The 22340-nt window shown below is 45.4% G+C and overlaps 2 protein-coding genes across 4 annotated transcripts; one reads left to right on the top strand and one right to left on the bottom strand.

The window, feature by feature from the left end:
* Nucleotides 1-1534: 1534 nt before the first annotated feature.
* On the bottom strand, nt 1535-11289 carry zbtb22a (zinc finger and BTB domain containing 22a). 2 transcript variants are annotated; one of them, XM_072370650.1, is made up of 4 exons: nt 11199-11289; nt 7534-7752; nt 3774-4494; nt 1535-2767 (listed from the first exon to the last, which is right to left on the bottom strand). In XM_072370650.1, exons 2-4 carry the CDS (start codon nt 7738-7740, stop codon nt 1752-1754), a joined length of 1944 nt encoding a protein of 647 aa, XP_072226751.1. In that variant the 5' UTR covers nt 7741-7752; nt 11199-11289; the 3' UTR covers nt 1535-1751. The 2 variants fall into 2 exon arrangements, with proteins under 2 accessions (XP_072226751.1, XP_072226752.1); XM_072370651.1 differs by lacking the exon at nt 11199-11289 and adding an exon at nt 10604-11159.
* Nucleotides 11290-11302: 13 nt separating this feature from the next.
* LOC140275233 (sodium channel regulatory subunit beta-1-like) lies at nt 11303-21884 on the top strand. 2 transcript variants are annotated; one of them, XM_072370653.1, is made up of 7 exons: nt 11303-11895; nt 12418-12510; nt 12597-12763; nt 15772-16009; nt 17591-17732; nt 19533-19607; nt 21396-21884. In XM_072370653.1, the coding sequence occupies exons 2-6, from the start codon at nt 12462-12464 to the stop codon at nt 19600-19602; spliced, it is 666 nt and encodes a 221-aa protein (XP_072226754.1). In that variant the 5' UTR covers nt 11303-11895; nt 12418-12461; the 3' UTR covers nt 19603-19607; nt 21396-21884. The 2 variants fall into 2 exon arrangements, with proteins under 2 accessions (XP_072226754.1, XP_072226753.1); XM_072370652.1 differs by having other exon boundaries at nt 11304-12510.
* The last annotated feature ends 456 nt before the right edge of the window (nt 21885-22340 follow it).

Here is a 22340-nt window from a genome sequence, read left to right as displayed (position 1 = left end):
GCTTCTCTCCTACACCAAATTAACACCAAACACTTTGGTTCTTTTATAGTGATGGAGCAGCATTTAAAACACAGATCTCATCGGGCTGTCCCCTCTGGCTGCTTTAAAGGGGAACTCCACGATTTCTAAACCTTATTTCTGGCATGAAATACGTTCATCTGCTCACTGAGAACAGTTTGGTGAAAGTCGGCGTCCTTCGGAAGATATTTAGATAACTGGAGATCCATATAACGGAGTGAACGGGGCTTAGAGGATGCAGCCTCTAAATAAGGCATTATCTGTCTTTATTTCACCAATACTTTAAGAAGAATGAATGAATGAACGTGTGCTATAGCTCTGTTAGCTCATAGCTGCTGTTATGTGGCTACTTGCAGCTAATGGAGAGCTAACGGAGGGATTTCTACACAGGCACTCTACTGGGCCCACTTCATCCACACGCCCCCCTGCAGCACAGTTTATTCACTCCGTGCTCTGTGACAGTCGGCTAACTTCACACAGAGTTTGCTGCTGATAGTTTTGTGCAACATGGCAGGATATTTATCAGATTTTGACAACATGGACGACGACTTTGAGTAAGATGGACGTTCTTACCGGAGTGAATGAGCTGTGCTGCAGGGGGGCGTGTGGATGAAGTGGTCCCAGTAGTAGGACGATGCCAGACCTCATTCTGCAGGACTTCCAGCAGCTTCAGACACACAGAGTGTGTGAGCTCGGCTGCCTGCCTGCAGTCCACACCTGTCTCCTGCTGCAGATGTTGGAGCATCATGAAGAGGAGAACCAGACAACAGCAACCAGGGACTGCTGAGCAGCTGGAATCTGGGATTCAGCAGGAATGGACTCAGATTCCTGTGAAAAACTCATTAAAAAGAGTGATTAAAGGAAGCTGAAGGAACACGATGGAAACATGAGTCTGGAGCAGCTTTTACTGAGTGTTGATGCTGCAGATCCTGGATTTGGTTCAGTTTCTTGAACACGAAGAAGTTGGTCAGTGAAGATGCTGAAAATAATTTCTTTGGACTTTTGTCTGTTAAATAAAAGTTAGAAACAATTTTGTTGTATTTCAGAACAATTGTACAACTTTTAACAAATGTTAAAAGTAACATTTGTACTTAGTAGAAATGTTACTTTTAACTTATTTACCCACAAAGTCTTTCAAACTTCCTGCTCATCTAAAAGTTTGAATAAAAACTCATCACCTGCACATCATGGCTTAAAGTTGATCTTCACCCTTCCAACAAGGCTTTTCCTCAGCGGCCGGAAACATTTTGGGTGTGGCTGAAACGTCAGAACCCAGAATAAAGGCCTCGGCCTCATCCTCTGCCTGTTACCGGTCACTCTAACGCGTTCTGAGACGCCCACCGGGCTGGTTTCCAGTCCAGCCTCTGACCAGACGCTCCATTCTGACCCAGAACTGGATGATTTGATCCACAGAGTCTATGACGAGCCTCTGGTGTTTGAAACGAAGCTTTATTTCCAGGATAAAGACTAAATAATATTGCACAAAAACATCGTTTTTATTCCAACGCAGGTGAACGGGAAATAATTTATGTGCAAAACGCAAATTTTCTTTATTCTCAAAGTGTACATTCACAACTTGGTAAATTACAGCATCACTTGAACATGTGCAGACATGAAGAAGAGTCGCTGCGTCTTACAAAAAGAATCAAACCAAAGCAGCTGCTCAACGATTTGTGCTTTTAAACTGATTCTGGGTCCTTATTTACAGGAACTTTAAGTGCTCAGAATGATATTTAACTTCCACTGAAGCTCTCCGTGGCCTCTTCTTTAAAAACATGACTCACCGTGTCCAAACTCTGGGTTCTGAGCTCGTCCACGATCCCAGAAACATTGTCCAACAGCCCGCCCATCCCGTCCTCCATCTCCCTGTGGAAGTCCACCTCCTCCACCTTCACCTGTCCCGCTGGGAGGAAAGCTTCCCCTTCATCGAACCCGTAGCCGAAGCTGTCGTCGGGCGCCGCCGCGCTGTTGCTGGATGCCAGCCGCTCACAGCGCGCCTGGTGCCTCAGGAAGCTGTCTCTCCAGATCACCTTCTTCCCACACAGGCTGCATTCATAGGGCCGCAGCCCGCCGTGCGTCTTAAGGTGCTTGGTCAGGTGGTGCTTCATCTTGAAAGACTTGGTGCAAACGGGACACCCGAAGGGCCGAAGGTTGAGGTGCTGCATCTTCACGTGCCGGTCACGCATGCTCTTCAGGGTGTAGGCTTTTCCACAGTGGCAGAAGTGGACCTTCCCCGAGTAGGAGGCGCCGGCCAGGGACACCGAGGAGGACGAGGATGGCGTGGGAGGCGAAGGCGGAGGTGGGAACGCAGCAGATGACGGGGACAGGTGACGACTTGAGGTGGGAGTCCCAGAGCCCCCCTGTGTCCCACTGGTGGAGGGCCAGTTGACCTCTGACCCCGTCAGGCTGAAGTCAGGAGACACGAGCTGCCTCTGGGAAACCTGACCCGTGCCATCCTCGATCTCATCGTAGGTGTCTTTGTGAAAGGTTCCTGCTGTGAAACATTCAAACTCCTCCTCATCTTTAGCGCCCTCGCCGTCCTGCGGTCGCTGCTGCTGCTGGGACCAGGAGGTCTGCCACTGGAGTCGGGCTGAGACCGGACAGGAGGGGCCTGGGACTGCGCCCCCCGTCCCACAGCCGGGCGGGTCTGAGGGGGCATCGCCTCCAACTTTCTCCTTCATCACCTCCACACTCTGCTTCGCTGTGGCATGTCCGGCCTCCTCATGGTCGCTGGAGACTGGGAGGAAGTCTGAGACACAAAACAAGGAGCTGCTGGTTAGAAACAGCTGACAGCGAGTGGAGCCATCAAAAGATGGCCGTTCAGCGGTGTCTGCTGCTCGTCTCGGGTCATTAGGTGCACGTACGAGTGCACGTATGAGTGCACGTACGAGTGCACGTATGAGTGCACGTATGAATGCATCAGTGCACGTATGAACAGGACAACTCTGTCTCTCTGAGAGCAGTTCGTCTATTTTCTGCATCTCCAGTAAAAAAAAAAATCTAAGGTGGTGTATTTTAGGTGGTGTAGGTGAGGCGGTGTAGTTTAGGTGGTGCAGTTTAGGTGGTATATTTTATGTGGTGTAGGTGAGGCAGTGTATTTTAGGTGGTGTAGTTTATGTGGTGTAGTTTAGGTGGTATATTTTAGGTGGTGTAGTTGAGGTGGTGTAGGTGAGGCGGTGTATTTTAGGTGGTGTAGGTGAGGCGGTGTAGTTTAGGTGATGTAGTTTAGGTGGTGTAGGTGAGGCAGTGTATTTTAGGTGGTATATTTTAGGTGGTGTAGTTTAGGTGGTATATTTTAGGTGGTGTAGTTTATGTGGTGTAGGTGAGGCAGTGTATTTTAGGTGGTGTAGTTGAGGTGGTGTAGGTGAGGCGGTGTATTTTAGGTGGTGTAGGTGAGGCGGTGTAGTTTAGGTGATGTAGTTTAGGTGGTGTAGGTGAGGCAGTGTATTTTAGGTGGTATATTTTAGGTGGTGTAGTTTAGGTGGTATATTTTAGGTGGTGTAGTTTATGTGGTGTAGGTGAGGCAGTGTATTTTAGGTGGTGTAGTTGAGGTGGTGTAGGTGAGGCGGTGTATTTTAGGTGGTGTAGGTGAGGCGGTGTATTTTAGGTGGTGTAGGTGAGGCGGTGTAGTTTAGGTGATGTAGTTTAGGTGGTGTATTTCACAGACGGTTTCATACACTTCAGAGTTTCTAAAAACACTCGGATGCGGACCTTGTTTCCACATCTGGAGTCTGACGGCGTTCTGTGGATCTTACCGGAGTGACGTAGCGGTGCTTCCCTCCTCTCCACCGCTGCTTCTCCGACTCCTTCGTCTGCCTCAGTCTCCCTCCTCTCAGCCCTCCTCCTGTCCTGCGGCTCCTCGCTCTCTCTCGTCTTATCCACCCGCTGTTGAAGCCTGGCTTTCAGCTTTAAAGCCTCGCCGCCAGCCCCGCCCCCGTGGTGCCGGTTACCGGGTCCGTCATGGGCAGACGGGCTGGTTCTGACGTGGCTCGCCGCCCACGCCTCCTCACAGCTGGCGTAATCACTCTCCATGTAGCTCGGCAGGCTGTCCAGCTGAGAGTCGGCTAAGTGCTGGGCTGATGAGGGCCGTGAGCGCCATCGAGCTAACTGCTGCGGCCGTCTCCATGTGGCTAATGGCGGCAAGGCATCGGGCTTCCTGTCCCTCCGCCTGCCCTCCCTTTCCACATACAAGCTCTCCGTGCTGCTGGGAGACTGCTGGCGAGAGGCCGACCCCGGGTGAGCTGCGGCGGCTTCTCCAGAGGCGGCGTCCCCTGAGGGCCGGGGCCTCTTCAGGATCTCCGTGCATTTGTCCACAATGTGCCACATCTGGAGGAAGCTGGCCACAGTCACGTAGTTGACGATGTCCTCGTGCACGATGCTCAGCTGGCCTGTGTAGGCAGAACTCAGGACGCTCTCGAAGGCAAGTGGGTCCATGACTGAGGGAAGGGAAACTGTCGTCACGTTCTTCAGTAACACCTGCCAGGAGATCAGAACATCAGGACAGAATCAGGACAGAATCAGGACAGAATCGGGACAGAATCGGGACAAAATCGGGATAGAATCAGGATAGAATCAGGACAGAATCAGGACAGAATCAGGATAGAATCAGTACAGAATCAGGATAGAATCAGGACAGAATCAGGATAGAATCAGGATAGAATCAGGACAGAATCAGGATAGAATCGGGACAGAATCAGGACAGAATCAGGATAGAATCAGGACAGAATCAGGATAGAATCAGGATAGAATCAGGACAGAATCAGGATAGAATCAGGACAGAATCAGGACAGAATCAGGGCAGAATCAGTACAGAATCAGGACAGAATCGGGATAGAATCAGGATACAATCAGGACAGAATCAGGACAGAATCAGGATAGAATCAGGATACAATCAGGACAGAATCAGGACAGAATCGGGATAGAATCGGGATACAATCGGGACAGAATCAGGATAGAATCAGGACAGAATCAGGGCAGAATCAGGATACAATCAGGACAGAATCAGTACAGAATCGGGACAGAATCGGGACAGAATCAGGACAGAATCAGGATAGAATCAGGACAGAATCAGGACAGAATCAGGATAGAATCAGGACAGAATCAGGACAGAATCAGGATACAATCAGGACAGAATCAGGACAGAATCAGTACAGAATCAGGACAGAATCGGGATAGAATCAGGATACAATCAGGACAGAATCAGGATACAATCAGGATACAATCAGGACAGAATCAGGACAGAATCAGGATAGAATCGGGACAGAATCGGGACAGAATCGGGACAGAATCAGGACAGAATCAGGATAGAATCAGGATACAATCGGGACAGAATCGGGACAGAATCAGGATAGAATCGGGACAGAATCGGGACAGAATCAGGACAGAATCAGGATAGAATCAGGACAGAATCAGGATAGAATCAGGACAGAATCAGGACAGAATCAGGGCAGAATCAGGATACAATCAGGACAGAATCAGGACAGAATCAGTACAGAATCAGGACAGAATCAGGATAGAATCAGGATACAATCAGGACAGAATCAGGACAGAATCAGGATAGAATCAGGACAGAATCAGGACAGAATCAGGATAGAATCGGGATACAATCGGGACAGAATCGGGACAGAATCGGGACAGAATCGGGACAGAATCAGGACAGAATCAGGATAGAATCAGGACAGAATCAGGACAGAATCAGGACAGAATCAGGACAGAATCAGGATAGAATCAGGATAGAATCAGGACAGAATCAGGATAGAATCAGGACAGAATCAGGATAGAATCAGGACAGAATCAGGACAGAATCAGGGCAGAATCAGGATACAATCAGGACAGAATCAGGACAGAATCAGTACAGAATCAAGACAGAATCAGGATACAATCAGGACAGAATCAGGATAGAATCAGGATACAATCAGGACAGAATCAGGATACAATCGGGACAGAATCAGGATACAATCGGGACAGAATCAGGATAGAATCGGGACAGAATCGGGACAGAATCAGGACAGAATCAGGATAGAATCAGGACAGAATCAGGACAGAATCAGGATAGAATCAGGACAGAAATATGGCAAATGAGAGCATCTTTGTGACCACACAAATCCCTAAAACCTTTTTACACGTGAGCTGATGTCTGTTGACATCCGTGACGGCGATTTGTCGATTTGTCAGAGGTCAAAACTTTACACACGGACTCGCAATCGTTCAGCCGACATTAAAGGGGAACTCCTGTGTTTTTAAACCTTATTTCTGGCATGAAATACGTTCATCTACTCACCGAGAACAGTTTAGTGATGTGTTGTGGCTACTTGCAGCTATAGGAGAGCTAACGGAGGGATTTCTACACAGGCACTCTACTGGGACCACTGTCTGTCTCCTGCTGCAGATGTTGGAGCATCATGAAGAGGAGAACCAGACAACAGCAACCAGGGACTGCTGAGCAGCTGGAATCTGGGATTCAGCAGGAATGGACTCAGATTCCTGTGAAAAACTCAGTTCAAAGCATTAAAAAGAGTCATTAAAGGAAGCTGAAGGAACACGATGGAAACATGAGTCTGGAGCAGCTTTCACTGAGTGTTGATGCTGCAGATCCTGGATTTGGTTCAGTTTCCTGAACACGAAGAAGTTGTTCAGTGAAGATGCTGAAAATAATTTCTTTGGACTTTTGTCTGTTAAATAAAAGTTCGAAACAATTTTGTTGTTCTTCAGAAAACACAGAAAAGTTACTTTTAACTTATTTACCCACAAAGTCTTTCAAACTTCCTGCTCATCTAAAAGTTTTAATATAAACTCATCACCTGCACATCATGGCTTAGACTTCATCCACACGCCCCCCTGCAGCACAGCTCATTCACTCCGGTAAGAACGTCCATCTTACTCAAAGCCGTCGTTCAAGTTGTCAAAATATGATAAATATCCTGCCATGTTGCACAAAACTATCAGCAGCAAACTCTGTGTGAAGTTAGCCGACTGTCACAGAGCACGGAGTGAATAAACTGTGCTGCAGGGGGGCGTGTGGATGAAGGGGTCCCAGTAGAGTGCCTGTGTAGAAATCCCTCCGTTAGCTCTCCTATAGCTGCAAGTAGCCACATAACAGCAGCTATGAGCTAACAGAGCTATAGCACACGTTCATTCATTCATTCTTCTTAAAGTATTGGTGAAATAAAGACAGATAAAGCCTTATTTAGAGGCTGCATCCTCTAAGCCCCGTTCACTCCGTTATATGGATCTCCAGTTATCTAAATATCTTCTGAAGGACGCCGACTTTCACCAAACTGTTCTCGGTGAGCAGATGAACGTATTTCATGTCAGAAATAAGGTTTAAAAACACCAGAGTTCCCCTTTAACACGTCGTTGGGAACAAACTGCGACTCTTAGAGTACTTTGGTGTACTTTTGCATCAATGGGGACTTTTCTCTGTCACCGGATGTTTGTTTGAATGAAGCTGGACAAAGTCACGAATCTCGTGTGAAAGCCTTTGTGTGTATTGCAGGTGAATGTAAGCCGGCCCACCTGGTCGTGAAAGTAAGGTGAGGATGCGGCGAGCACACAGCGGTGGGCCCTGAACACTCGGCCTTGCACCTGGATGGACAGGTCACACAGCCGGCCTTCCTCCCGCTGTCGGTTCAGGTTATCCAGGACAGCCGCACGGGCGCCAGGAAAACACACCTGGACCGTCACACCAGCTGGAGCCACAGAATCACAGCAGGTCGGATCCATGGTCACACAGAACTACAGACGAGACCAAAACACCACAGAGGCCACAAGTGATCGCTCATGTCTGACATTCTGGGTCTGAGTAAACTCTGTCGTCATGGTTTTTCTTTCGTGGGATCAAGTATTAATCAGTCTTTGAGTATTTGAGGCACGTTTTTAGGGATAATCGCATCTGTTCTGATGCACAGCAGGTGCTTCTAAAGCAGGGGTCAGGAACCTTTTTGACTAAGAGCCATGAAAGCAAACAATTTGGAAATTTATTTCAATGAGAGCCATATAATATATTTTAGTAGCTCTCGGCTCGCTTTCTTTCTGCTGTCTCCTGCCGGGTATTTTGATGCAAAGGTAGCATGGCGCGTGTCGAAGTGTCGCTTTACATTCGACCGTTTCATCGATGTAATTTTGTCGTTGCAAATTAGACACACCGCAGAATTTGCTCTCTCCACAAAGGCGAATTCTTCAGTCCATTCGGCCTGAAATGTACGATACTCGTTAGCGATAAGGGTTAGCTTTGAGCTAATGACCGAGCAGACTGATTCAAAAGGGGGCGTTTACCTGTTTTACGCTGCCAACGTAGTCCAGTATCATCCAATTAAAATAATGGACAATTGCTCCTGCAGCCCTGAACAGGACATGAAAAATCGATGGATGGATTAAAACAAGTGAGAATATTTTGTTTTATCTGCGAGCCAGATGCAGTCATCAAAAGAGCCACACCTGGCTGGCGAGCCATAGGTTCCCGACCCCTGGTCTAAAGGTTAAAGCTGTTACTGAGCACCTTTAACAGGAAGCTGTTGTTTTGGAAAGGCTAGAAGCGCTGTGTGTGGGAGGATGGAGGCACATTTCTCACTAAAGCAGGTGGAAAACTGTCATCTGTTCTTCTAAGTTTAGTTCAGAACACTTTAAGGGCAAAATTAAAATCATCTGCAAAAAAAAAACAGCCTCAGAGTCATTATTTAGTGAACAAAACCTGAGACAAAACACAGAAACCGTGCTGCTGTCCATTATGACCAAACAGCACCTCAGTCAGGCTGAGGTCTGGACTCTGACTGGACCATTGCAACACCTTGATTCTGTTCTTTTTCCCACATTCTGCTGTAGATCTGCTGCTGTGTTTGGGATCTTTGTCCTGTTGATGAGCCAGTTTCAGCCCAGCTTTAGCTGTGGGACAGATGGCCTCACATTTGACTCTAGAATACTTTGGTATCCAGAGGAGTTCATGGTGGACTCAATGACTGCAAGGTGCCCAGGTCCTGTGGCTGCAGAACCAGCCCAGATCATCAGCCCTCCACCACCGTGCTTGACAGCTGGTATGAGGTGTTTGTGCTGATATGCTGTGTTTGGTTTCCTCCAAACGTGCTGCTGTGCATTAGGACCAAACATCTCCACTTTGCTCTGGTCTGTCCAAAGGACATTGTTCCAGAAGTCTTGAGCTTTGTTCAGATGCAGCTTTGCAAACCTAAGCTGTGCTGCCATGTTCTTTTTAGAGAGAAGAGGCTTTCTCCTGCAGCCCTTCCAAACAAGCCATCCTTGTTCAGTCTTTTTCTAACTGTGCTGTCATGACCTTTAACCTTTAACATGCTAACTGAGGCCTGTAGAGTCTGAGATGTAGCTCTGGGCTTTTTCACCTTGGGGTGACCTTTAACCTTTAACATGCTAACTGAGGCCTGTAGAGTCTGAGATGTAGCTCTGGGCTTCTTCACCTTGGGGTGACCTTTAACCTTTAACATGCTAACTGAGGCCTGTAGAGTCTGAGATGTATGACCTTTAACCTTTAACATGCTAACTGAGGCCTGTAGAGTCTGAGATGTAGCTCTGGGCTTTTTCACCTTGGGGTGACCTTTAACCTTTAACATGCTAACTGAGGCCTGTAGAGTCTGAGATGTAGCTCTGGGCTTCTTCACCTTGGGGTGACCTTTAACCTTTAACATGCTAACTGAGGCCTGTAGAGTCTGAGATGTAGCTCTGGGCTTCTTCACCTTGGGGTGAACTTGCTGGGACGTCCACTCCTGGGAAGATTGACAGCTGTCCTGAATGTTTTCCACTTGTGAATAATCTTTCTCTCTGTAGAATGATGGACTCCAGATAGTCTGGAAATGGCCTTATAACCCTTCCCAGACTGATGGGCAGCAGCAGCTGCTTCTCTGAGATCATTGCTGGTGTCTTTCCTCCTTGGCATCGTGTTAAACTGACAGAACTCCTGCTTTTATAGAGCTGCTCACACTGACTGAGGATCAGTTAATCAGAGCATTGATCAGCAGCTCCTGGCTGCTTCTTATCCTCTTAGTTCACTTAGTTTTCACACACATGCTTCTGTGTTTTGTCTCAGTTTTTCCTCAATAAATAATGACTCAGTGTAATATGTGGCTGATGAGTACAATCTTCCCAAATTAACTTTCTTTGCACATGACTGAATGTGTCTGATCTAAAGCATGTAAATTACTATTCATTTCAACTTGACTCTGTTCAGTAACTTCTGAAAATAACCCCCACTGACTCTGCACACACTTTAAAACCGTTTCTACGGATTACTTCATCTTTGACAACAGAATAACTGAGAACTCAACGTTTCACCTCTTGTGTCTGATAAAAACATGAAGACTTTATGAGCTCGAGCTAACGTTAGCTTAATAAAATGATAAATAAGCTTTACATGCACCGGTTTGTACACATTTAACGTTACACACAGAGTAAAATAAGGTCTGAATGAAAGGTCCAGATGACAACTGTTCCCAGTTTTTGGCTCCCTGACAATTTTCTTAGTTCGTATGTTCCCACTTTTTACATTATGCTACCAGGTACACTAGCTAATCAGTGCGTTAGCTGCTAACAGTTAGCGTAATTAACGTTGATTAAGTTACTTTACCTTAAGGTGTCGAGCTCTTTACTTTTACAGGAGAACGTGTCAGTTATTTGCAGCAAAACATCGTATTTGGAGATTTTCAGATACAAAAAGTAAATCAAGCTAGCTGATGCTGCATTCAATGTACTATGGAAATGAAATTGTGGAAGTCGATATCACGTCACTTTTTAACGTCCGCTCGTTTTATACTCAGAGACTTTAAATCTGCTTTGTTACTTTGCCAAAGAAAATAAATGTTCGTCAATAGCGATTATATTACGGATATGACTGAGGTAATACGTGAGCTAAACATGCACAAAAGTACTTAGGTGTTTACACAGATCAGTAATGAGAGCTATATTTAGCTTACAAAACATAGATTGTTGAATACTGACGTCGGAGATGAAAATCTTAACCAAGTTACGAGTAAATCCGACTTGTTTTCACATTTTCTATAACGTTTCCGAGTCCGATAGCAGAAATTCCCAGTTTTCAGTTGCCAGCGAATGCGGCACAACTGCATCAACCTGTTCGGAGGTCCAGCTGACGCTTAAAGCGCTTCATACCCCGTGCGCGTGTGTTTGTGGCCACAATGCGCGCGTTAGAGCTTGATACACACCTGTGTGGTCGGTTATTACGTATAATTACGGTTATAAATCCAGCGCCGGTTGACAGGAAGGTGCCATAACTGGACACCCCCCAGTCCCTGCCCGAGCTGCCGGAGTTAAATTAAAGGGCCAGTTCACCCTGAAAATACCTCATCTTTGTGTCACAACTTCGTGTTAGATGTGTGATAAATTAAGGTGTGACCTCCTGCAGCGGTTCCATGCCAACCTGAGCTCGTGTGGGTTTAAAAGCAGCGGGCAGAGGCCCGAGCAGCTGTCACATAATCCCAGCATCAGCTCAGACTCGCGCGCACCGCCGTTTTACCGCAGTGCATCTGCAGCATCCTCTGAAGAGGGCGACAGAGGAGCCGCTGTGGCGTCGGACACAGAAAACACGGTTAGCTGAGCTCTGCGCGTCCTTTCCAGACGCTTTTTCACTCCGTCTGGCTTCTTTATGTCTGCGTGTGCGCTCGCGCAGTTTCATCTGCAATGCCAGCGCGAGCGAAACATCGCTTCCACGAGCACGGGGTCATTAGATAGGTGAAATTCCAAGTTATTTTCCACATTCTGCTGCCATCGCAGGAGAGGACTCAGCTCGAGGAGAGGAGGCCTGTAATTCAGGACAGTAGGCTCCGATTTCTGATCCGATGCAGGATAATTATCATTAGACCGATAAACTGGTCTGTATTTATTATTGGTAGCGTGTAAAAGGTAGCCATTTATTCTTCTAATAGAGCATGCAAATGAATTCTATATGCATTGGCATGTAAGTGTGTTGTGTTAATCAGTAGCTGGCATGTTGCACATATAAAAGCATATTTATCGTAGTGAATCCGTCATTTGCCAACGTCACAGAGCAGAGCTTGTAATGATCGGCTCTGTGCATCTTACACAAGGACCTCAGGGACGACAAGAATTCAATCTCAGGGTGTGGATGTGGGGGGACACTGTGAGGCAGCATTTATCTGGATTGCTTGAGAATTAATAGCAGAGTTCGACTGCATGCATCCAGCAGAGAGAGGGTAAGAAAACCGAATTAAGGAGGCAGCAATAATTTGAGGCAATAAATTCTGGACCCAACGCGAATCTGTTGCTGGATTGAGCCAAAGATCTGGGATAGTGGCAGTTGTAGTGGAAGGCCTGTTGACAGTTTGCACTTTCTAATGCATGTTTAGCTGCTGCTGACGCACAGCTTTGAAAATTAACCTGAAAGAAAACCTTTGCAAATATCAGTTCAGTTAGAAACTTGGAGGTTTATGAGTCAGTAAAGCCCCACCATGGCACCTGTACGCCTGCTGCTCCTCTCCGTGCTCTGCACCCTCTTCGGTGAGTCCAGCCCGTCCTTTGCAGCCTTCGCAGTGTGTTGATGTGAACCCAGAGTGACGGCTGTCTCCGTGTTGTTCTTCTCACAGCGTACCGCTGCGATGGCGCCTGTGCAGAGGTGGACTCTGACACTGAGGCCGTGGCCGGCAAAGGCTTCAAACTGGGCTGCATCTCCTGCAAGAGGAGGAGTGAGGTGCCGGGATCCGCCACCGTCGAATGGTACTTCAGGCCCAAAGGGGAGTCGGACTTTGTTCATGTGAGTTCAAATCCACCCGAGTGTGTCTTTAATCCTTCAAACCGTCCTCAGCTTCATTTCTCAAGACGCCAGCTATTAATATAAGCTCTCACATCTAGCCCAGGCTGCCTTCCATCCTTTGGGCCGCATCATTTCTGTCCTCAGCCACATGAAGGCCGAGGTCAGCCTGCGGTGGAATCAACCGACACATTTTATCACCTCAGAGGTGCCGTGTAGCTGTGGTGAGTGACTCATTAGTGCACGCTGTGGTGAAGAAGCTGCACGTATGAGTCAGCGAAGCATCACCCAGCATGCACTGCGTATCTTTAAATCCACAATAACCGAAAGGTTTGGACTAATAAGCAGCCGGGGGAGCCGCTCTGCTGCAGATATGAACTGTCCAGCGTTTTCTGAACGTCGTTATCTGTTTTTACATCAATTAAACACTTTTATTCACTTAGATTTCTTAGAAATAGGATGAAACTACTGAGATTTAATCAGTTAAAACATATCAAATGCATTAAACTTTTCTATGGTGTGAAACAAACCAGATTCAGTTACTTAAATGTGTTGATTTCTTCAGACACATAAGTCCGGTTACCGTTGAATTAGCTTCATTGGTCATTTTGCACAATTGTTTTATGCAATTTACTCATGTTTCTGAAGCCTGTCCCTGCTGCCAGTGGGTGAAAGGTGGGGTACACCTTTAGAATCATCTCTCAACCTGAGAGGTTGAGAGATGAGGCTGCAGAGGAGGCTGCAGCCAGGATTCAGAGCTGTGAGGTGACCACCACACCCCCGTGAAGCCCCTCAGCCCCCGATGAACATTCGCAGTTAAAATGCATCAAATCTTCAAATTGAGCCTAAATATATATATAAATATGTGTCTATATATTTGCAGAACATTCTTCTTATCTTAACATTGACGTTAAACGTTGGTAATTATTGAATAAACACTCAAAAACAAACTAAATTTAATGTCCAATGATGTTAGAATAAATGATCTGTTATGAATTAGTTCTACTTACATTGAAGGTAACTCAGAGACAGCAACAAGCGATGCTGCCACACTGTGGAAAGAACAGACGGCATGATTACAGTTTATAAGCCGTATCTTTAATGTTTATGAGTTCATATACAAAAAGCGTGTTGATAATTACGCTGAAACGCGAATGGAAGCGAAGTTCTACAGCAAATCTGATGGAAACATGCTGTAAAAACTCAAATTTTCTATCACATCTTACAGGAAAACGTGGGAATATTCCCCAAAAGAACATAAATAAACTGCCGGAACAGTCGCCTGTTAGCTGGAAAGGCTTAAATGTGTCCGGGGAACCTGGATTTTCACCATTTTTTGTGAGAAATCCCCTGTGACTAAAGCCTGAATAAAGGAAAAACTTCCCATTAAAGCCGTCAGCCTCTGTTCTGTGAATGTTCTGCCGCTCATCCCGGATCGCAGGTCCCCACACCTCCCTCTCAGAACCTGTCCCAGCAGAAAGGAATCTAAATTGAATTAAGATCATTATCCCACATGGCCAAACTGTGATTTAACGGTGGGCAGAAGGCTGCTGTGAGCGAATATAAACTGAATCTCTGGCTCCATCAAAGGTTGCTAGAAACCTGGGAGTCATGATTGATGACCAACTAACCTTCAAAGATCACGTTACCTCGGTTGCTCGTTCAGCCGCTTTGCATTACTAAACATAAGAAAGATCAGACCAAACCTGACCCAACATGCCCCCCAGCTCCTGCTGCAGGCCATGGTCATCTCCCACCTTCACTACTGCAACGCTCTCCTAACTGGTCTCCTAACTGGTTTCCTAACTGGTCTCCTAACTGGTTTCCTAACTGGTCTCCTAACTGGTCTCCTAACTGGTCTCCTAACTGGTTTCCTAACTGGTCTCCTAACTGGTCTCCTAACTGCTCTCCTAACTGGTTTCCTAACTGGTCTCCTAACTGGTCTCCTAACTGGTCTCCTAACTGGTTTCCTAACTGGTCTCCTAACTGGTCTCCTAACTGCTCTCCTAACTGGTTTCCTAACTGGTCTCCTAACTGGTCTCCTAACTGCTCTCCTAACTGGTTTCCTAACTGGTCTCCTAACTGGTTTCCTAACTGCTCTCCTAACTGCTCTCCTAACTGGTCTCCTAACTGGTCTCCTAACTGGTTTCCTAACTGGTCTCCTAACTGGTCTCCTAACTGGTTTCCTAACTGGTCTCCTAACTGGTCTCCTAACTGCTCTCCTAACTGGTTTCCTAACTGGTCTCCTAACTGGTCTCCTAACTGGTCTCCTAACTGGTTTCCTAACTGGTCTCCTAACTGGTTTCCTAACTGGTTTCCTAACTGGTCTCCTAACTGGTCTCCTAACTGGTTTCCTAACTGGTCTCCAGCCTGTGAAACCTCTGCAGATGGTCCAGAACGCGGCGGTGCATCTGGTCTTGGATCAGCCTAAAAGAACACGCCCCCCCTCTGTTCATTGAGCTCCTCTGGCTGCCCTTAGCATCAGATCCAAGTCCCTGATGTTAGCTACAAAGAGCTTAATGGAACGGCTCCCATCTACTTGAATGCTCTTGCAAAGGCTTCTGTCCCAACTGGGTCCCTCCGTTGGTCCCAGGATTGTCGTCTAGCAGCTCCTACACCACGCCTAAGACAATCCAAACTCTGTTCATGTGTCGTCCCACGATGGTGGAATGACCTACCGAGCGCTACCAGAACAGGGGCGTCCCTGTCTATCTTCAGGAAGCTCCTGAAAACCCAGCTCTTCAGAGAGCATCTCCTATCCCAGCACTTACCTTGTACTTCCCTCCCCCCTCTATCTCTGCACTTTATCTTTCTGCACTTCCTTCTATGCCTGCACCCTATCTCTACTCTGTCCCCTCTGACAGAGTCGGACTCCTGGGTTCCTTCTATGTAGCTTATTGTTAGCTTTTATAAAGCTGTTATATCTTCATTTGTAAGTCGCTTTGGATAAAAGCGTCTGATAAATACAGAAACATATAAGTGACGACCTCTTGATCCCTCTGTGACACCAGATCTACACCTACAAAGAAGACGGCCCCACCATTGAACATGACCTCTTTACGGACCGCATCAGCTGGAAAGGAAGCAAAAGGAGCCACGACATCCAGGACGCCTCCATCTACCTGCTCAACGTCACCTTCAATGACACGGGCACCTACCGCTGCTTCTTAAACCGCTTCCTCTTCTACGAAAACTACGAGTACAACATCCTCGTGGACAAGGTGGTGCACCTCAACGTGGTGGCTAAAGGTACCGCGAATCTTTTTCACAATGTGACACAACCTCTTATCTACTCACTAATTTACAGTAAAAACATCAGTTTTTGTGAGAGTATAATTCCTTAATGGTCTTTTATCTAAAGAGCCTAACCTGAGCAGCTGCTGCTGAATGAATGTTGGCTTATTTACGGTGGAAATAAGAAAACGCAGAGGGCTCAGGGGGTTTAATATGTCTGCCATAAGCAGGACAGCTCCATCATGATGGATATTAATGGAATATGCCCTATTTCCCTTTAAATGTGGAGCAACTTAGTGAGAAGACGACAGACAGACCTCTTCCATAAGAGAGAAGATGATGAGCCTGTAAAACATCATCTCACGGCATTAAAATGCTAGTATTGCAAAGGTTTTATACTTTGTGTGCGATCAGCATAGTCTTAACATGGACTTAAAGATCCGATGCCATTGAGAAGTGATGAATCAGTGAGCACATAAAGCAAAAAACATCAGTTTGCTTCAGCCCGAAACCTTTATGGTACAAAGACAGTGTGAAAATGAAGATATCCTCCAAAGAACTGCACGTAGAAACATAAAAACGCAACGCAGAGGTGAGGGTGCAGTCACCAGTTACTGGAAATGATTGGTTCCTAGAAAGAAAACATGTGGAGTCTGGGTTAAAGGGATAGAATTAAGTATGTTGCTTATGTTGCATATCCAGCAACATCAATCCATAGATTACAGCATGAAAATAAAAGCAATGCGCTGCTGTTAATGAGGTTAAAGTGTTTTAAACATTAGCTCCAACACGTAGCAACCACCTGAAGCTAAAAGCACAGCGGTGGTGCCCCGTTGCAACAGTAAGGAAGCTTTGCACTGCAGCCTGCACCCAAAATGTGGGCTGCGTTCACCTTAAACATATTTCACATTTAGTAGCTGCCCAGCCTTAATTAGTGGTTGAAAATATGTGTATTTTGATCAGTGTTTTCATGTCTTGAAAGCAGCAGAACAGCCTACAGAGATGAATAATATAAAAGATATACTGATGAAGGCCGTGCAGTTACCGGTTTGTGTCAGCAGGTGGCGTAGTTTTACCATTTTAGATTTAAAATGTGGGGATTGAATAGCTGTTTATTCCTCCGTCTCTTTAAATCTTATTTGATATGAGGCAGCTGAACCATTTTTAAGTCTGAAGCTTCCTTTGGTGAAACAGGAAACCAAGCTAATACCGAGTAACTTCGGCTGCGTTTGACCTTAGAAGCAGAAGATTTATTCTGTCCTTTGAGTCTTTAAAGGAGCATGATGACCTCACAAGGGGGGGAAATATGTGCTTCCTTTTGTTTCAATGCCAGCCCTTCTGCTCTTCTCTGTCTGCTTCTCTGAACCAGGACGTGTCGTCAGCCATCTGCTGAGCAGAATGTCGACTGAATTAATTAATTATTACCTCATTTAACCCCAAAGCTGAGCAACCTGAGCTCCCAGAAATCAGAGCCTGTCGATTGCTTCCTTCCTGCTGATGTTTAACTTCCTCTTTACTGTAGTTTCTGCATCCTCAGAGCCTCGTCAGGTCTCCTCTGTAGCTCTTGTGTGACTGATCGATCTTTCCCATGTGCAGCCACCAGAGGTACGGCCTCCATCGTGTCCGAGGTCATGATGTACGTGTCCATCATCGGCCTGCAGGTCTGGCTCCTCATCGAGATGATATACTGCTACAGAAAGATCGCAGCGGCCGGGGAGGAAGCGCTACGGGAGGCAGCGTGAGTGTTTCTGTCCCGGCTCTTTGCATGGAGGCTCACTGCATGTGAGAAGCTTGTATCTCAGATACAATCATGGGGATTTTTTAAAAACTCGGTTAGTTATTCACAGAAGAAGCGGCCGGTTTTTATCAAACCGCTGCTGCATTTCTCGCCTCTTCAGAGGAGATACAAAGATTTTAAGTGTTTATCGGTCCCTGCAGGACTCCACACGGCACTTTTACAGCATCTGGTGGAAGCTTTTTAAAAGATTTGATGGCAGAACAAAAGAGAATGAATCACCTTGAACCAGGTCCATTATTCAGGCCGGTCAGATCCTACAGAGTAGAGATGCTTAGTGTCAGTATCTGTTAGATAATCTAACCCAGACGGCACCAAACTGGTGGTTTTTTTTAACTGGACCTGGTTTAAAGTGCTCCACATCCCCAAAAAGCAATGAAATAACCTTTTTCTGCCTAAAGCCAAGTATGCAGTGACTGAAACAGCTCAAGGAAAGCTGCAGGTGTTCTTAGGCTCCTTCCAGGAACCTTCCAGACTGAGTGAAATTATCTGAAAGTATCTGTCTGGCAGCCAAGATCAGAGCTGTTTGAGTCCTCTAAAGGAAGAGGAAGGAGCTCCAAAGCTTCCTTAACGATCTCCTTTAGGATCCTTTATGAGAGAAAGAGGCTCCTTCTGTCCCACAATTCCTTGCAGCTGCAGCTTTCATAGCGACGCTCCGTCATCTTCATCCAGTCGGACGAACTGTGGTTCATAAATATGAGGACAGGAGGATGAGAGATGCTCCAGTCTGCTGACTAAACAAATCCTTCGGATTTACTGAGGACAGAAAACACTGCAGAGCTCCATTTAATCTGTGTTTCTCAGTCAAATCCGACAGAAAGCTGCAGCGATGGGTGAATTTGTGCCACTACAGTAACATCCTGGAGGGACTGATATACTAGATGTTGGAGGCGAATGTGTCAGCCAGTAATTGGACTTTCATCAGTTGGAAAATGTTTAAATAGATCCTGATTTTTGGCTGTCATATTTGCTTTTACTGATATAGACGCAGGTCTGGGTTAACCCATTAAGAAAAAAAGCCTTTTTAATTGAGGAAACATGAGAGAAAAACGTTTTTCTTCTCAGTCTCTGAAGAATCGACAAATCAAATGAAAGCTTTTATGGTAAATAGCCGATGTTGCCCTTATCTTTGGCAGTAATTCAATGGAAGAATAACCGAGGGTCGTGGAAATGATGAAAAAAGCTTGATGAGAGGCTCACATCTCCCCGTCTAAATGGGTTCAGGAGGCCCGGTCACACCAGCAGTGGAAACTAACAGTAACTTCACTCACTTTTCTGTCTCCAGTTTGATTTCAAGTGTTTGTAGAAGCTTATTTCTTGAGCTGCTGAATTTCTCCTGGTGTGACCGAGCCGTCCTCTGAAAGCAAACGGGATCTGTAACCCTGAGGGTTATATGTCCCCGTGAATCCCGTCTGCTTGATTCACGTTGTTCTGAAGCTTTGACCCGGCGTTACGTCCCCGCTGTGGTTCCCTCCGTCCGTTGTTTCTTTAATGCTGTCACTGTTTCCCTTGTGTTTGTGTGCGTTCACGTCTGTCTTTGTGTCCACACCTCTGTCAACTTGTCGTGTTTTCATCCCATCATCCTCCTCCTCCTCAGTCAAAACCAAACTCTCCCTCCTGTAAGTTAAAAAGAAAAACACATCCGTGTGTCATTTTATTTTGGGCATTTTCACCCGTTTCACTGTGAGAAGAGTCACATTTCCACTGAAGTCTAACAGCTGGTTTTTCATGTCTTCGTTTCAGAAATGCTGAGTATTTAGCGATAGCTTCGGAGAGTAAAGATAACTGTGCGGGGGTGCAGGTCGGAGAATAACCCAGGTGAGTCTGCAGCATGTTTCTCAGATATCTGTTAACCAGTGATGAGTTTTTATGAGAATTCATCATGATCCCAAACAGTAAAGCAGAGATTCTCTTTTTCTCAGAAGCTTGCATACTGTCTGTGATGTGCTTTGGTCAAAATACCACAGAGATACAGAACAACAGCTCCCCTCTCAGCCATGTCTTTACAGCTCTGTTCAGAGCAGCCAGTTCTGCTCATGTGTTGAACTGGTTGTTAAAACGTGGCACCGACCAGCCGGCAGGTGGCAGACGAGTCAGATATCGGCTCCTTAAACCCTGAACTTCACTGTTGCTGCATCCTCTGTGTTTTAAACTTTTAAGCTTTTATGTGCATTGTTTCAGTTTTCCTTTGTAATGGCAGGTTTCACAAATGAGAAACTGGAACTTCCAGCTTCTGACAGGGAAAAAAGTGAAATACTAGCATCAAGAAGCCTGATTTCCTCCTTAGAATATAAAACATTTAACAAAGCACTGGAGTCTCTGGAGAATTTGGCAGTTTTTTTTGCTCTTTGGCTCCCCCCACACCGGTGGGATCTAACACTATTGTCATAAAACACTTAGTGTGAACCCTGCTTATGCACAGCCGTAAACATACAAGAGGCAACAATCGAAACCCCACAAAGATGTCAAGCGACCACGAAGCAAAGCTGTGAACTGCGGTATCTCCAGGACAGTTTCAGCTCCGGGAATGGGCATAAAAGACAGAGACACGTGGTGTAAGGTTCACAAACTTTAAGCCAGGTGAACTATATAAAACTAATGATGAGAATTTACGGTCAGTAGCAACTCCAAACAGCTCGATCAGTCGTCGAACTTCCTCTTAGTGCAATTCAGCCCTCATTAACACGCCTGCGCTTTGCATATTGGTCACATGGGATAGCTTAGGTCTTTGGGATACTGATGCTGTGCATGCTGATATTGTGATAAAGATTAATTCTTTAATATGTGGTGCAAATAAGTTGAAAATGTTGAACTTTTGAGGTGGATTTTGGAGAAAGAGCACCCTGTGTGCCAGGAAGTTGGATGTAGCTAAAGTAGCTAAAGTTGCTAAAGTAGCTAAAGTTGCTAACATGCTAACGAACTTCTGACTGGACAAGCTGTGAGAACACAGCTTAAAACCCTTCAGAATCTGAACATTAATATGTCACTAGGACAAATGATAGTTATTTATTAAAAAAGTAGTTAATTGAGTTGATTAGATAAAGAGGCAAAAACCTAATAAAAGCTAACAAACAGCCAACATGAAACAGAGATGTGAACTCCAGGGTCGGCGTGTTTTTTACTCTTCGAAAAATCTCATCAGCAGTTACGTAATAACAGAGAAGTTTGTGAACCTTAAAATGATGCATCACTTTAAGCTCTTTCGGTTCAGTTGTCAAATGTTTAAACGGGAACAATAAATGTTCAGTTTCAGAAACGCACCGATTATAATCCGCTCATTTATATATTATTTTACTGAAGAACAAGTGGAAATCATGGCAGCATTTTCTACAGTTTTATCACATTTTAGGTCAAAATTCTCAGCTTTGTCCTTCTAAACTGTGTTAACTTCTTAGCTTTGTCTGTTAGAATAAAGTAAGATATGTTAAACTAACCTTTTTAAAATGTTGTCCCATCAGTAAAACTTCGGCTAAGTGCACGAATTTTAACGAACATCCTTCCTCTGCCATAGAAAAGTCGAACTGCACCCTCAAATGTGCTGTTTCACGTTGCTTTTCTCTGCAGGGTATTTTTCTGACTGATAAAGCGTTTTCTCCTTATCTTCAGGCTTCCTTCTTGGACTGAAAACATGTTTCCAACCGCTGACCTGCATGACAACCTGGACAAAATACTCCTCTTCATCTCGAGTCTCTGCCTCACCTTCTGCTCCACAAACACCACGAATGGATATGACTTACGACGAGAGCATGGAACCAGCACTGTATATAGTATTCTGCTTGTAAAAGCATGTTCAGCACATATATAAGAAACCATTATGCATTATTGAGCCACATTGTTGAAAGCATATACAGGTACATACGTCTTTGTAGTCACAGTTGAGACAGCAGCGGTCTGTTGGAACTCCAAGAGGTTGATTATAAAGAAAGCTTTTTACTAAATCTTCACCACCCGATGATGTATAAATGAAACACGAACTCTACGGATGTTGTTTCTAACATAGAATGTGATGGACTCTGATAGACTGTATTTCCAGTTTAACTGCTAGTTGTACATTCAGTGACATTTAAAGAAGTATTAATAAAAATGGAGAAAACATGGTTGGAAAAGTCTTCTGTGTGACACAGTAAAGGGAAACTCTGAATTTTCCCTCTTTAGCTTGAACTTTATCACTGAGTTTGTGCTTATTAATTCTAATTAATTAACCAAATACCAGGAAATATGGTAAAGAAATCCCCAAAACTTGATGCATGAACAGATGTATCTTTAAATTCTTTCATTTATCAGGATAAATCTGGTCTTTAAAATGAGGTAAAACAACCTCAGACCAACAACAGATGACATATCACACTGTGTCATTATCTACTGAACAAAAACTGAGGCAAAACACAGAAACAGAGAGTGAAAAACTAAGTGAACCCTTACTGCTTCCACAGGAATTTAGAGGGTATTCCTCTGTGGCTGTTGCTGCCCATCAGTCTGGGAAGGGTTATAAGGCCATTTCCAAACTATCTGGAGTCCATCATTCTACAGAGAGAAAGATTATTCACAAGT

This window comes from Leuresthes tenuis, unplaced genomic scaffold, assembly GCF_036924035.1.
Source record: "Leuresthes tenuis unplaced genomic scaffold, fLeuTen1.0.hap1 SCAF_18, whole genome shotgun sequence".
NCBI classification, from domain to species: Eukaryota; Metazoa; Chordata; class Actinopteri; order Atheriniformes; family Atherinopsidae; genus Leuresthes; species Leuresthes tenuis.
The sequence above is the reverse complement of the archived record's forward strand: the minus strand, read 5'-3'. Positions and strand labels throughout refer to the sequence as shown.

What these genes read in the sequence shown, in the direction of transcription:
- zbtb22a (XM_072370650.1), bottom strand. Translation starts at nt 7,740, where the DNA reads ATGGATCCGACCTGCTGTGATTCTGTGGCTCCAGCTGGTGTGACGGTC. An exon ending in CACCTTACTTTCACGACCAG is followed by an intron (nt 4,495 to 7,533) that starts GTGGGCCGGCTT and finishes ATCTCCTGGCAG; the next exon opens with GTGTTACTGAAGAACGTGAC. An exon ending in AGCACCGCTACGTCACTCCG is followed by an intron (nt 2,768 to 3,773) that starts GTAAGATCCACA and finishes TTTGTGTCTCAG; the next exon opens with ACTTCCTCCCAGTCTCCAGC.
- LOC140275233 (XM_072370653.1), top strand. Translation starts at nt 12,462, where the DNA reads ATGGCACCTGTACGCCTGCTGCTCCTCTCCGTGCTCTGCACCCTCTTC. An exon ending in CCTCAACGTGGTGGCTAAAG is followed by an intron (nt 16,010 to 17,590) that starts GTACCGCGAATC and finishes TCCCATGTGCAG; the next exon opens with CCACCAGAGGTACGGCCTCC. An exon ending in GAAGCGCTACGGGAGGCAGC is followed by an intron (nt 17,733 to 19,532) that starts GTGAGTGTTTCT and finishes TCTTCGTTTCAG; the next exon opens with AAATGCTGAGTATTTAGCGA.